The 16,259-nt window shown below is 42.3% G+C and overlaps 1 protein-coding gene across 3 annotated transcripts in view; it reads right to left on the bottom strand.

Moving 5' to 3' along the window:
- Positions 1–14,383, bottom strand: part of DTX2 (deltex E3 ubiquitin ligase 2) — a 65,694-nt gene extending 51,311 nt beyond the window's left edge. For 2 of the 3 annotated variants that reach the window (XM_075264825.1, XM_075264828.1), the window contains exons 1-2: positions 14,282–14,383; positions 10,005–10,407 (exon numbers count right to left, since the gene is read on the bottom strand). In XM_075264825.1, the coding sequence (XP_075120926.1) occupies positions 10,005–10,305 (301 nt within the window). In that variant the 5' untranslated portion in view covers positions 10,306–10,407; positions 14,282–14,383. Of the gene's footprint in view, positions 1–10,004; positions 10,408–10,513; positions 10,551–14,281 lie in introns of those variants that run through there. The other variant, XM_075264827.1, reaches the window with a different exon arrangement.
- Between the last annotated feature and the right edge of the window lie 1,876 nt (positions 14,384–16,259).

Here is a 16,259-nt window from a genome sequence, read left to right as displayed (position 1 = left end):
AGCAGCCTGGGCTAGACTTCCGGTGCACACTGGAGGCCAATTAGCATATGAATAAAAACGGGCTCATTCAAAAACTACTGAGGGGATTAGCATACAAAAGGTATGTGTGGAATTGCCTTTCTAAAGGCTATGCAAGTATAGGTTTAGTTAAAAAATGAGTTTTCCCAATGATAGAGCCCCTTTAAAAACAAAACAAAAGAAGAAGTGCTTATCTAACCTTGCTGCTTTCAAATCACTATTGTGAACAGGTGCTGGTGTTTAGGACCTGCCCCCACCTACTCCAGACAGCTCTATTATTAGGAGCAGCGCTAAAAGCTCCACAGCGGCATGGAGGGGTTGTTGACCATCTCCTAACACGGACCGGGACCTTTCTTCTTCCGGTGAAGGGTTAGTATTGGGTCTGACAAATTATTTATTCTTCACTTCCGCTCACCGCTGGCAATTCGGTCTCTACTGGACGCCAGCTCTACTCTCCAGTACTCTGTGTGCGTCCTGCTTGACTTCTTGGTTTCGTTCCCGGCACTGCTTTCATCTCCTGGCTCTGTCCTCCACACTCTCGCTTCAACTTTGGCTTGCTTACAGACTCCTGCTCCTTGATCGTGATTTGATACCACTCTGCTCTCCTGTTACCGACCCGGCTTGTTTGAGCTCTCTCCTGGATTACCTCTACTACTAGTGGTGCGCTGTGCGTCCTGCACTCTCTAACCTGTAATCTACCCGCCTGACTTTAGCTTCCTAGTCCATCTCCACCATCAGGGGCTTTGGTGAACATCTCTGGAGGGTCGGGTTTGGTGCAGCTCGGAGTGCACTGGATGTTAAGCGGAGTTTTATTTTACCATTTCATTAGTGTGTCTAGTGCTGAGACTCACTATATAGCCTGCTGCTCATTTGCTTCCTAACATCTAGCAAAGTTTAGACAAATTTCATCAGTGAAGACATCACACAGATGGTGGGTGTGGCTAACCAATCAGGTCATGTACACAATCAACAGCACCAGGATTGTAACAGAGACTGTACTGGTCACACATTTCGTCAAAAAGGTACATTTATATTTGGTCTCAACTACAAAAATTAATTTCCACACTATCTATAACCAAAAATATTCAAAAAATAATTACAACTTGGAAACACCCTTTCTTATTTAGCTAAAAATTATATGTAAATCATCATCTTCAAAAATGATCAAGAATGCAATGTTTGAGTGCATACGTGTATACCATTTCCTTTTAAGTGAGTGAGGAAGAGCTGAAATCTCCCCTGGGAATCGAAAGGAACAACGCCTTGCTATGTGATCTTATTCCAAGAAATGATAATCATGTTAAGGAATAACAAAAACAGATACTCTACGCCCATCCGTCTCATGGAGAAGATGACACTGACAAATTCCTCTTTGCACTCTATACACACTTGACTAGCTGAAGAAAAAGTCAAGAATACAGCTTTAATAACCTCAACAAACATTTAAGGCCCTTTCAGTATTTTTTTTATAAGCCGTTATCCGAGACACCGCGGGCCCCACAAACACTACTATTACACTCGGGGAGGGGGGGGGGGGGGGGGAGATATCTTTTTAGACACCTGAGTATTATGATCGGAGGCCCGGGAGAGGTAAGGGAACATTAAAAAAAAACAAAAAAACACAACAGTTACTTACCTTTCCGGGTTCCAAACAGGCTTCGGGCCTTCTTCTGTGACGTCCCACGACCGGGGCCTGCCATCATCATTGAAGATGGCTGACAACACCGAGGAGTGCAGAGGAGCCAGGTATAGGTAATTAACAGAGGTTTTTTTACATTGATATCACCTCTCAGTCACCGATTATTATATTCTGGAGTCTGAAAAGACTTTGGGAAAAAACAGCAATGTGTCTCCACAGCTTTGAACAACTGTGCTACCCACTACAGTAAAATGAGGGACAGCCCTGTTTTAGTCCATATATGCAAACCCATGTGTTAACTGGTTAATACATTAGGATATATTTTCCATTGTTAGATTTAAAGGTATTCTGCAGCTTTCTGACAGCTCACAACAGGAGTATACGGTTTAGTAGGGCTGGGCAATTAATCGATAATACTTCCTTACTGCAATTATTCCAATTACATCCATGCCATCCTGCTGCACACTGCTATTGGTTACAGGATATGTCACTAACTGTATGCTTTCCAGATAGGATTTTTCATATGTGAATTACCCAAAGCAAAAATAAGTGGTATGGGGTGGCATGTAAAAACAGAAGTGTCCTAAAACAATCCTTCATTAATGTGTTGAATTGAACCCATTGGGTACTTTGTGTGCAGCAAACTCACCCATTCTGTCCCTAGCCTCACTAAATTACCTAGTATAAAAAAAAAACCAAAAAAAAAAACTTCTGAAGAAGAAGCCAGAGGAAGCTTCGAAACGTCATATTCTGTCATCACTATGAATTAGCCATTAAAAAAAAGGTATCACCTACTGAAGACTTGCAAGTTTTTTGTTTTTTTATATTTCATAACCACTGGCTAACACGGTACAAAAACAAACAATTTTCCTTATACTAAATTACCGAGTTACTCAGTAGCAAAGTTGCTTTAGCCATTGCTGTTAATGCTGGGCCTACCACATAGCTTTTTCATTTTAAGATTGGAATGTCTCCAGTAACATTAATAAGGAGGATTGGTATATGCTGTACCGGTTATTTTGTAAATGACTGAATTAGATACTTTTGCAGTCTATAGCCATCGTCCTTATTACTGTAATACTGGACAGTTTTGTCTTTCACAGCTTTAGAAAAAGTTGATACGAACCCCTTTGCATGAACTGTAACCAACATTTTTGCAGAGGCATTTCTGGGAGAACTCCACGTAACCCCTCTCTCATGGGCCATGCAAACAAGTTGTAGGGGAGGAAGCAATAAGAGTTAAAGCATGCGGCATGACGTCCTAGTGTCTGGGCTGTGAGCTAGCCTAGTCAAAGGACAACAATTGCCTGTTCAATTTGTTTTTGTACCTTGAAGCAAGTGCAGAAAGTAAAGTATAATACGGCAACTAAAGACACTAAGATGGGTGTTTCTTCCTTTCAGCAAGGCTGTACATATTTGTATGGGTTTATGGAAAGAAAAAAAAAAAAAAAAAAAAAAGACTGTGCTATGTGAGGGATATCATTCAGGCAGATCATTCTGGGTACTGTGTTCAGCCAACAGTCATATCCACCAGAGAGGAATCACCTCTACACCACAAAAAAAAAAAAAAAAAAAGGAACGAGAATCACTGATGAAATTTTTAATTTCAATAATCAGTTAATTGGTTACTGTATGCACAATGGTGTGAATTATATAACTTTCATATGGGGGGGGGTCAAAGCTTTTACAATTACTGTATTGCACAATGACTGCTTCATATTTTATTTTTTTTAAATAAAGTCAATCAGTGCACAATACATAAAAGGTTCCAGACCCCTGCTGTAAATAAAAGTCACACCCCCCTTACCTTACAAAGTTACACTTTTGTGACGCGACTACGATGTACTAATCACGCCCTCTTTTTGGGACATGACCAACACACAATGTGCCAAATGATGTATTGGAGTCTTTCTTAGCTGTCTGGGTGGTCACCCCCGTTTCTGGGAGCCTCCTGGTAGAGTTGTCAGGTTTTACTTTAACTTGCACTTTGAAACTATAAAGGTTATCAAATCTAGAACTAAAATGTGTAATATGTCTAGAAGCTGGGGCTCCATACAGACACCCGCTATTATAGAACCACAAGTCCCAGCACAGTTCCAGCAACACAGCAGTCGGGCTCTGTCTGCTGTTGTGCAACTAGAAGTGTAAGTAAATCTATAAGACAAATACAAAGGTTAGGTGTTGTCAACAGGCTGTTAGTACTACTGTAAAGCACAAGTGCTAGCACCTAGATTCTAGACAGTGGTTGGAAACAGCTGGGAAAAATTGGCATTTTCTGTGAAAATAAACCTAAACAAAAAAAATAAATAAATAAAAAATAGGACATGACCTACTTTTTGATGGTTCCTTAAAACGACCCCCAAATTTTTAATTTGTTTTTAATCATCTGAATAGCCCCCTTTCACATGTTAATTTAACCCTTAAAGGGGTATTCCCATAACCCTTGTTCACCAACCTGCAGGCTGTGTGCTCTGTTCACTTTCTGGTTTTCTCAGCACATTGGTGGGCAGGGTTTCACTTGCTCTGCTATCTGCTGTGTTTGCAGTCAGTAATGAGTGATTGGTTGTAAATGCATTACCACAGTATAAAGAGGATATGGAAACTGATGTAGCAGAGCTGGATTTGAGTCAACTTGCATTACATACAGAGGTAATGGACTCCTTATCTCAGCCCTTATGAGCCAAATTCAATTAAACCAGCTGATAAGTGGAAGAGCTCAAGATAGACAGCACAGTAATCCCAGAGCACTCACCTCCCCCCACCCCTATCTGAGGAGCTCTGTTACTTGTCAGATATACACAGCACAGAGCTGCTGCCAAGCACTCAGCCCCTCCCTCCCCCCCCCCCCCCCCCCCCCCCCCCCCCCCGAGAGCAGGGAGCTACCTCACTTGGGAACTGAGCAGATAAGTCCCGTGGCCATAGAAACTGAGTGTAAACAGTGAATAAATTAAGATAGCGGCCAAACAAAGCAGTTTCAATGAAGCAATGTATTTAGGAAAAGTCTTAAATCCACACAAACTAGCAGTCTAGATAGGATCCTTGTTATGGGACAACCCCTTTAAGGACACAGCCTATTTTTGCCTTAAGGACAGCATTATTTTTCATTCTTTTTATCATCTTATTTATTATCTCATAGCTTTAACTTTTTTTTATGTTGACCTACCCATACTTGAGCTCGTTATTTGGGGGGGGGGGGTAGTTTTTTTTTTTTTTGTTTTTTTTTAACAGCATCATTTTTACAACATCATTTAATTACACTTTTTTATTTATTTTTTTAACTCAGAGAAAGGCAAAGAACAGAAATTTTGCAATATCTATTTTGCGTTCATTCTTTGGTAAAAATAACATTCTTAATTTATTCTTCGGGTCAATATGATTACAGTGATACCAAATATGTACAGGACTTTTAATGTCTTATTACTAGGAGTCTAAAAACTCTTAAGAAAAGCATTAGCTTTAGAATTGCTATATTCTGAAACTCATAACTTTTTTACTGTTCCATCAATTTTTCAGGATAACAAAAATTTTATTGGTATTTTAGGATTCCAACGACTTATTGAATGTTTACTATTCTGTTTTTGGATCACAGGATGAACAAAAATGGCGATTTTGGCAGTATTTTTTACACCATTCATCATGCGGGTGAAAATTGTAATAATAATATGTCAGGTTGTTATAGAAGTGGCAATACCAAATATGTGTAATTTTTTCCATTTACAGTATATTTTTTAAAACATGCAAAAGATTTTAATGGGGAAAATTGGGTTTGTGTTTATTTTAGTGTTTTTGTTACTTTTTTTAAAAATATATATTTTATTCATTTTATTTTTGCTTCCCCCCCATGTCTACCTAGCATACTTTACCAGTAGGGGGCTTGATCACCTGTCCAAAATACTACAATTTGTATTGGAGTATTGCAGTGTATTGTACCTGTTACTTAATTGTACATGCCTCTAGCAGGTCCTAATAGAAAGTCTATGATGACAGTCACGGGAGCCTTTGTAAGGCTCTCAGTTGCCATAGCAACCCATCGGCAGCCTGTGATTACAGTGCCAGGGCACAATGGAGTGCCAGTTTCACTGCCAAGTCCTTAAGATGCAGTGGTCGCTATTGATAGCAGCATCTTAAGGGTTTAACAGTAGGGATCAATGTTATCACCGTCCTGGCTGTTGCAGCGGGAGCCTGGCTGTCAGTTACAGCTGGGCTCCCATGGTGATTGCACGTGCTCTGCTTCTGAGTCAACTCGATCACCATCACGTACATGTACGTGGGGATGCGGTAATTACCTACATTCAATGATGCATATGTACGTGAAATTGCGAGAAGGGGTTAATGCAGCCGTGTAATAGCTGCTAAAAAGACTGCAGTCACTGGCATTTTTCACTATTGTGTAAATGTAGGCTAAGAGTTTACACAAACTGTTGCTGCAACTTTACAAAAAGTACATATGCCAGCAAGTCAGAGTGGGGCACTAGTTACTGGGCATGTGTAGTGCAATATCACAAGACCAGTAATACTGTAGTGACATTTACAATTTGATCATCCACTCCCCTTCAGGATGCCCCCGTTGTTGTATCATGTCCCAACATAGTTAAGAGAAGAATAAGCAAAAAGCAACAGACTATGTACAGCCCCAGACAACACCAGCCCACAGCCTCTCACAATATGGGAAAACTGCAGGAAGAACGTGCATACCTCATGGCTCGAAGCACCATCTTCCATGTCTCACCACAATCACAGGTGTTGAGAGAGAGTGCGCAGTAACAACAACAACAACAAAAAAAGCGCGCAGCGTGCATTCACACTATGGATACGCTGACTGATTCTGAACGTGAAAACACGTTCAGAATCAGCGCCTATAAAGCAGATCCCATTCATTTCAATGGGACCCGGCATACGAGCGCTCCCATTGAAGTGAATGGGAAGCGCTCGCGTGTACGGCTCACTCGGCTCATTCTGAGTCGTACACGCAAGCACTTCCCATTCACTTCGTAGAGAAAAAAAAAGCAGCCCATTCATTTCAATGGGGAGCGCACGTATGCCGGGTCCCATTGAAATGAATGGGATCTGCTTTGTACGCACTGATTCTGAACGTGTTTTACATTCAGAATCAGTTAGCGTTTACTCAGTGTGAATGTACCCTAAGACTGAGGCCCAATGTTTTGAAAACACAGCTTTTTTTGTTGCAGATTTTCCTGGATCTTTTTCACACAAAGCCAGGAGAGTATGGAGCAGAAAGATAGAAGTCTTAGGCCTATTCACATCTGCGTTCGAGGAGTCGGCTTGGGGATCCCCCAAAAGGAAATCTATACACATTAAATAGCGGTTACCTGAGAAACCCGTGGACCCAATAGACTATAACGGGGTCCATGTGGTTTCTGCTCGAAATATGCGGAGAGAAGACCTGCAAGCAGCACTTTTCTCTCCGTCCGCGCAGAGACCGAGCGGAAACCACGCAGACCACAGTATAGTCTATGGGGTCTGTGGGTTTTCTGATGGTAACTGCTTTTTAATGCATATAGGTTTCCGTTTGGGGGGGGGGGGGTCCCCTAGTGGACTCCACGAATGGAAACCCAAACGCAGATGTGAATAGGGCCCCATTTCTTCTGTATCCATTCTTGCCTTTGGCTCAGAAAACTGCAGCAAACTCTGCAAAAAAAAAAAAAGCTGCAACACCACCTTCTCATGTAACTTGAACTCCAAAGGACAATCTAGCTTACGTTACCCATTGCTAGGCACCTTTACATAGTGTTCTAAAATAGAAGAACAATGTTTGCTGCAATTATTTGTTTTGGAATTTTTAGGCATTACTGAATAAATAATTACAGTAAGGAGAGTTCGAGTTTCTCTTTAATGTTGGTGCTGTCATAAAACAAGTATATTTGATAACTCGTGACTAAAAAGATTTCACCCTTTCTAAATATGTTTGCTACTTAAAAAAAAAAAAAAAAAAAAAGAAAAAATGTAACATGTCCTAGCCAAGCCTTTTCTAAAGTATGAAACTATCTACTCCATGACTGATACATGACTGAGTTTCACATTCTTACACTGCTTCGCAGGAAATCCCCCATGAGACCAAATTACAGTTCCCATCAGTCAGTCTTGTTTAGGGGAATTTACAGTCATAGGTAGAATAATTATGCAACAACATAGATAGAATCATTATGCAACAACAAAAGAAAATACTGTCTTTCACTTAAAACTTTAACATCACATTATAATATACTAGCTGGTACCCGCGACTTTGTCTGCGGTGATTGTAGCAGTGGGTATATACAGGCGTGGGTAAGGTTTTCGTACTGTGTATAAGGTATGGGATATGAAATGTAATTTTGTATCTTGTTTTTGCTATAATTCAGAGATTACGTGAGACTTTTGTGTTGACGTTACTTTGTATTTGAGCTGCTATACGGTGTTGTGAGAAATGTTATATAGTGACTTTGGGACAGAAGTATTTGAAGTTAACCCCTTCCCGTCGATGGCATTTTTTGATTTTGGTTTTTTATTTTTGACTCCCCTCCTTCTAAACCCCATAACTTTTTTATTTCTCCGCTCCCAGAGTCATATGAGGTCTTAATTTTTCTTGGGACAAATTTTTCTTCATGATGCCACCATTAATTATTCTATATAATGTACTGGGAAGCAGGGAAAAAATTCTGACTGGGGTGGATTTGACAAAAAAATGCATTTCTGCAACTTTCTTAGGGGCTTTGGTTTTACGGCGTTCACTGTGCAACCAAAATGACACGTCCCCTGTATTCTGTGTTTCGTTACGATTCCGGGGATACCAAATTTATATGGTTTTATTTACATTTTGACCCCTTAAAAAAATCCAAAACTGTGTTAAAACATTTTTTTTTGAAAAGTCGTCATATTCCGACAGCCGTAACTTTTTTATACGTCCGTGTACAGGGATGTATAGGGCGTCTTTTTTTGCGGGGTCGGGTGTACTTTTTAGTTCTATCATTTTCGGGAAATGTAATTGCTTTGATCACTTTTTATTCAAATTTTTATCAGAATCAAAAGAGTGAAAAAACGGCGGTTTGGGACTTTTGACCATTTTTCCCGCTACGGCGTTTACCGAACAGGAAAAATATTTGTATAGCTTTGTAGAGCGGGCGATTTCGGACGCGGGGATACCTAACATGTATGTGTTTCACAGTTTTTAACTACTTTTATATGTGTTCTAGGGAAAGGGGGGTGATTTGAATTTTTAATCCTTTTTATTTGTTTTTATATTTTTTTTTACTTTTTTTTAAACTTTTTTTTTTGCATTTATTAGACTTCCTAGGGGTATTGACATGGGTGGGCGGTGTCGCGGATTGTCAGAGCGGTGGGGGTCGGCAAACATCACTGCTCCGGAGCGTTAAAGAGAGCCTCCTGGAGTATCGTTAAGGGGAGGGGCAAAGTGGTAAAGTATATGTATATGATATTGTGTGGGGTTAGGGGCGAGGCTGTAGAGGGCAATATGAATTTTGTGGCTTGCTATGGTCCAAAGTGTGTGAGATTGCAGAGATGGTGGTGTGAGTTTGGGTTTTGTGGGGGTCCTGGCACAAACGTATGTGCGCTGTTGTGACGAAAAGTAGCCTATTGCACAATCGAGTGTAGTGACTATGTTTGTGGAAAATTTCAGCCAAATCGGTCGAGCAGGTTTTGCGTGATTGAGGAACAAACATCCAAACACACAAACCCACAAACATCCAAACTCACAAACGTTCACATTTATAATATTAATAGGATTAACGTTAACATTATGTAGTTGTTAACTTGTTAGTTCATGGGCATTAATTAAAAAGGGTTGTCCGACTCTTCATTGTTTTGTAGGGATGCTGAAAGGACCATTCACCTGTAATAACTTGTATCCCACCCCCCTACCCATCACTGTTCCCATGAGGGGCTCAACTGTCCCTTCTGCCTCCATACAAGTATTTCTGTTGAGTAGTTTAATTGTGAATCCTGCACTTAAAGGCATCTGCTCTCACAAGGCAGATTTTATTTCAGGATGCTTACAAGAAGCCCCAAGGAAAAATACGAGTTTCAAGTATACATTCACAACTAAACCACTTACAGAGAAGCTATCAGAGGGCTGAAATCATACACTCCCTGGTATAAAAGTCTACAGTGTCTGATTTGTCCAAAATACACTGTGACAGGCAGGATAGATAGGATAGATAGGATAGATAGGATAGATAGGATAGATAGGATAGATAGGATAGATAGGATAGATAGGATAGATAGGATAGATAGGATAGATAGGATAGATAGATTTTTACACATTAGCAAAAGTGGACCTCATTTAATTCAATTTGAAAAGGATTTAATGAAAACTTATAACACACACTCTTACCTGTGTCTTGCCGAAACTGCGCAAGCGTTGCAATGTCAATAATGTACGGAGCCAACTTTGGATCAGCTTGTCCAAGTGCGATACTATTGCTGTTTCCAAGAGCACGGGTATTTTTCTGCTGCTGGTAAGATTGCATACATTGCTCAATATAGTTGCTCACTTTACTGTTGTACGGTCTCCATTTACCAAGTTCATCTTGCCATTCCCAAACAGCCACTGCAAGAGACCCTGAATTCCACTGGTTTGTAGGAGGTCCAGATGGGCCTGCAGCTCCCCCACTTTGAGGTGGGCCTGCAGCCATTCTGTATGATGCACAATTATCCTTGTTAAACAACAAATGTTCTACCGTTGAAATGATCCTTTAAGGAATCGTAGTGGTTTCTCCATGTACCATCTTCTTGACCTATAGGAAGAGAAATCAGAGCTTGTTCAATTCATAGAATGGCTAATATAATCCAGCTGTACCTGTGAAGAATGATATAAGTAGAACAAAGTGTGTGAGAACATACCATGCCACTAAACACAATCTGCTACTGGTGTTTTCACTTACCCTGACTTAACAGAAACAGCCAAGTAGAGCTACTCTACGCTGAAGACAAATAAGGGCTATGGGGTGGCACATCTAGATACACTTTTCTTTAACTGTGAAGCATAACATAAAGAGTGTAAACTGATTCTGTAGCACCTTTATATTGGAGTTATGGGAACAGCATAAGGCAGAATAATCCATTAAAGCTGAGGCCACACGTTGCAGAAAAGGCGATTTTTTATTTTATTGCAGATTTGGCCGTTATTTTTTGAGTCAAAGCCAGGAGTGGATTTAGCAGAAGGAAGAGTAGCAAGTGTTTCCTTTAGATTTCCCATTCCTTTCACATCCACCTTAGACTTTTTTTTTTATCTTGCAAATTTTGAGCCAAACAAAACTTATGTATATATGTAACGGGTCCTCTCGTGTGATTAGGCCTTACCTAAAGTAATCATTGAGAGAGTAAAAACCTGACCAGTGCACCCCAGTTACCTGTGCAGAGGGCAGCTGTGGAAGCAAGAACATTGTTCCTTTGCCTCACCTGTTGATGCTCTGACTCTGTCGCAACTCCACTCTACTGAATGGGCCGGAGTTGATAGTGTAACTGGGAGTTGACACAGGTGCTGGGAAAAATACGAATGAGAGTTCTGGCTTCCCAGCTCTGCTTTGCACAGGCAACTTCCCGATCCCTTAATATATATTAGTAAGAAATCTTAAAGAGGCTCTCCAGGCAATTTTTATTTTAAATATGCCAGGGAGGTCCGCTCCAACGTCTTCACAAAGTGAAACTGCTCACTGACTTTGACATCACAGATCCCTTCTGCTGAGGTCAATCAGCGGCCTCAGGAAGGGACTGATAATGGCAGCATACGTAGTAACCATTGCATGCCTTTCACGGAGGCTGCTGAATGGCTTCAGTGTTCACGTACGGCTTGGACTTCTGGTTGGCGCTCTGGTGGCCTCCAAGCGTGTTTCAGTCCTTCAGCTCCGGCAGTTCACAGTAGTAACATCGCAAGCCCTTCAATGAGGCCAGTGATTGGCCTCATTGGTCACATGTACCAGAGCACTGCGGAAAGGAGAGTATGATTTTTTTAATTTTTTTTCACTGCCCCTGTTCAATTTAACACTTAAAAGGGTTGCCCATTTTTGCCTCGACAACCCCTTTAAGGTTGATTATTAACACACGACCGTAATGCTTTTACGGTCTGCATGTTGCTGATCAGCAACACTAGTTGCTGATCATCAACTTACACTCCGCAGATGTCCGTGACCTGCCGCACTCGCCCATAGAGTTCTATGGGCGAGTCCGTGCAGTGCTATGAATTGCAGCCATTATGGACATGTTCTAAAAAGTGCAGACCTCGGTTGTGGCCCGGCACACCATGGATAAAATATCCGGTGGTGTAAGAGGCCGCATTGAGTATAATGTGTCCGCAAATGGTCCGCAATTGAAAACCCTCAATTACGGACCATTTGCGGACTTAAACTACGGTCGTGTAAGACCAGCCTTACACAGCCCTGCTAATACAGATGTAACCAGCAGCGGTCAAATTAGAGTCTCAGGGCTCGTTCACATCTGCGCCCGGCACTCCGTACTTCAGGTTTCCGTTTCCTGCATAAAACAGAGCAGGAGACGGAAACCTGCAGGAGTCTCTCTCACCCATTCATTTGAATGGGTGAGAAAGCTGTCCGGCCATGAGCGTTTTATGCTCTCCGCCGCGAAACCGGGTTTTATAATCCGGACACAGAGTTGGACATGCAGTACTCTGTGTCTGGATTTTTAAAAAAACGGTTTTGCGGCGGAGAGCATAAAACGCTCACCGCCGCACCCGGTCTGTGGTTTCTGTCTTCTGGCATGCAGAAGACGGAAACCACAGAACGGACAGCTAAACGCAGGTGTGAACCTAGCGTAAACCACACTTTTTTCTCCTCTATTCCTCTTCATTCTCCAATCTACAAAGTTACTATAGATTACACTCTATAAGATAAACGGTATTTTATCTCTATGGATATAATTTAAAAACACATAGATAGATCTATCTCTGAACAAAAACCCTTCCTCATCCATAATTTATTACTACAATGAACAGAGCTCACACTCCTCTTACCAATCCAGTATTCCTTGCCTTCCGGCACACAATCACCTTTTTACTGACAATGCTGTAATGGCTGGTATTTGTAGATCTAAGTTCACAATCATACTACAGTGCATTGTTACAGGGTTTGTCATATCAGCCCAAACTATAACCCCCATGAATCAGCTGATATCCTGTTTACAACTATGCCTGTCCAAACCAATGGGCTCCATAAAGTACATGACAGAGTGGGAGTAGCTCTTCTGCTGTCTAATAGGCAGGTCACAAGCAGCAGGGCATACACTATGGAAAAAGATTGTTGCTTTATCCACATGTCATCACTGCTGCCATGGCTTAGAGAAAATCCCATCTCCAAGTGTTGTAAAACTACAACTCACAGCAAGCCCTGACAGATGCATGCTGGGACTTGGATCAAGAGAGGCTGTCTGCTTTCCAGCTGAATTTCAGGTATCTATGCCAGCACCTGCGGAGCAGAAGACATAGTGACTTGTTTACTGCACACTAGTAGATTTAGTACAAAGTGGATAATCCCGGATTTTTTTTGTGTGGAAAAACTACAAATACAGTAATAAACTCCTGATCTTATGAGATTACCATTTGTTGAACCTGCATATACGATAAAACTACTAATCAGAAGAGCAATATGTTTCCCAATTCTTCTACTCTGGACAGGTCACATAGTAATGGACCCAGTACAGGTGGTGGGTGACAGAAGGATACTGTCTGTGGTGACCTCCATGCGGGGGAACAAATCCCACCCCATGTATGGGACCCTGATGGGACTTGGCAGCACTGTAAGCGACCGTCTGCTTCACCCCAAGTGTGAGAAGGAGCGCTATAGCAGGTCCTTCCTTCCAACCGCGACCAGGCTGTATAATCTACATCAGACCAAACGAAGAGCTCTCCGCACAGAGAACTAATGATTATGAGGATGACCATGAGGTCTTCCTCTTTCTCTTCTGTTTTTCCTTAGCTGCCATGGACTCCTAGTATATCTTCTCTTCTCAGCTTATCTGTGTCTACGTCTGTAACATATTACTCTGTATTATCCTGTATCTGTATTACTATGCTGCTGTAACACGCTGAAATTTCCCCATGGTGGGACTATTAAAGGATTATCTTATCTTATCCAGGACAGCAAGTGACCAGCTTGTGACTGTTATGGAAAGGATAAAACTGCCATTTTTACCAGCCTGTGCATGAGGGCAGCCTTTAGTTAGACATGATATAGTGTTATACAATGATCTAACAACAGTCTTGTGACAACTTGTGTTCCAGCCTCACCACAGTAGGATGTTACGCAGTACACCCAAATGACAACAGGCATGTCACCACCTGTCAGTCCATGTCCCTGACAAGGAGTGGTGGGAGAGCCACCCCATGACTAAGAAGCTCACACTTGGTTACCACACTGCAAACTAGCCACACAGGCAGATAATAAGTTCCCCCAGCAGCACACAAGTGTATGGACCTCCAGTACTCTCACACAACACAACCACTTCCTCACTTCCCTACAGACTTGCTACACACCGCGTTCCCTAGACTACTAGGAAACCTGTGCAGCGAGGCAGGCCGGACGCTACGGAGCACTTGTATGGAGGCAGAAGGGACGAGCTGCCATCTCCGGAGACCAGTGACAGGGGGAGCGCACTCACACAAGCCGGGTCCAACGTCGCCAGGAACTGTCTACTCGCTCCTTCACTCGGTGCTCGGCCGTATCTAGAATGGAGCTGCACCTGGTAGGGCTGACGTACGAGTCACGTGGTAGCGAGCGGTCACGTGACGCCCCTCTGCCATTTCCTTCCTATTCAGTGAACGACCTAAAGGGAGAGAGACATGGGCTCTGCGGGGACTGGGCTGTGATGGGGAGACGGGGCGGTGCTGCGGCCGGACACAAGTTCTAGTCCTGGCTCACCCCTGAAATGTCTCTCCTCTATACAGCGTCGGTTATATTCCCATACAGTGCTTATAGCTTTATATGGTGAGATGGCTTTTTGTGTGCAGGTGACAATGAATTTTTTAATTTTTTTTTAGAAAAAAATTTAACACATTGCCAAAAATTTGCGATTTTTTTTTTTAGTCTTCAAAAGCATTGTGAAATCTAAAGCAAACACTTAGGCCCCGTTCACACAAATGTGTAACTGATATTTTCTTAACCCTTTAATGATACACAAAAGCAATGTCAATAGGTAGAACCACCATAAAATAAAATTACAAAAAATATTATATTATGCTAGGTTCACACTAGCGTTCGGTCTCCGTTCTCAGTTTTCCGTCTTCTGCACAAAACAGAGGCAGGAGATGGAAACCTGCAGGACTCTTTCATACCCATTCATTTGAATGGGTTTGAAAGATGTCCGGCCGTGAGCGGTGGTGAGCGTTTTATGCTCTCCGCCACAAAACCGTTTTTTTAAAACCAGACACAGAGTACTGCATGTCCGACTCTGTGTCCGATTTAAAAAAAAAAACGGTTTCGCGGCGGAGAGCATAAAACGCTCACCACCGCTCACGGCCGGACATCTTTCAAACCCATTCAAATGAATGGGTATGAAAGAGTCCTGCAGGTTTCCATCTCCTGCCTCTGTTTTGTGCAGGAAACAGAAACCTGCAGAACGGAGACCGGGCGCAGATGTGAACGATCCCTTAGAAAGTAATAATAAAATCAAATAGACAAGACATAATTACTAGAGATGAGCGAACAGTGTTCTATCGAACTCATGTTCGATCGGATATTAGGCTGTTCGGCATGTTCGAATCGAATCGAACACCGCGTGGTAAAGTGCGCCATTACTCGATTCCCCTCCCACCTTCCCTGGCGCCTTTTTTGCTCCAATAACAGCGCAGGGTAGGTGGGACAGGAACTACGACACCGGTGACGTTGAAAAAAGTAGGCAAAACCCATTGGCTGCCGAAAACATGTGACCTCTAATTTAAAAGAACAGCGCCGCCCAGCTTCGCGTCATTCTGAGCTTGCAATTCACCGAGGACGGAGGTTTCCGTCCAGCTAGCTAGGGCTTAGATTCTGGGTAGGCAGGGACAGGCTAGGATAGGAAGGAGAAGACAACCAACAGCTCTTGTAAGAGCTAAATTCCAGGGAGAAGCTTGTCAGTGTAACGTGGCACTGACGGGCTCAATCGCCGCAACCCAGCTTTCCCAGGATCCTGAATGGAATACACTGTCAGTGTATTCCCGTATACCCGATATATACCCCGATACCCGTTCCAACGGTGTGCCCCCCCACCTTCACCCCAGAAATACCCTGCAAGTCCCCTAGCAATAGAATTGGGGCTATATACACCCACAATTTTTACTACTGGTATACAGTGCCATTGTCTGACTGGGAATTCAAAGAATATATTGGGAATACAAATACCCTCATTTCTTGCTACTGCCATATAGTGCCAGTTTCTGACTGGTAATTCAAAGAATATATTGGGGTTACGTGCACCCACAATTTTTACTACTGGTATACAGTGCCATTGTCTGACTGGGAATTCAAAGAGTATATTGGGAATACAAATACCCTCATTTCTTGCTACTGCCATATAGTGCCAGTTTCTGACTGGGAATTCAAAGAATATATTGGGGTTACGTGCACCCACAATTTTTACTACTGGTATACAGTGCCATTGT

Source organism: Leptodactylus fuscus, chromosome 2 (assembly GCF_031893055.1).
Source record: "Leptodactylus fuscus isolate aLepFus1 chromosome 2, aLepFus1.hap2, whole genome shotgun sequence".
Lineage (NCBI taxonomy): Eukaryota > Metazoa > Chordata > Amphibia > Anura > Leptodactylidae > Leptodactylus > Leptodactylus fuscus.
The sequence above is the reverse complement of the archived record's forward strand: the minus strand, read 5'-3'. Positions and strand labels throughout refer to the sequence as shown.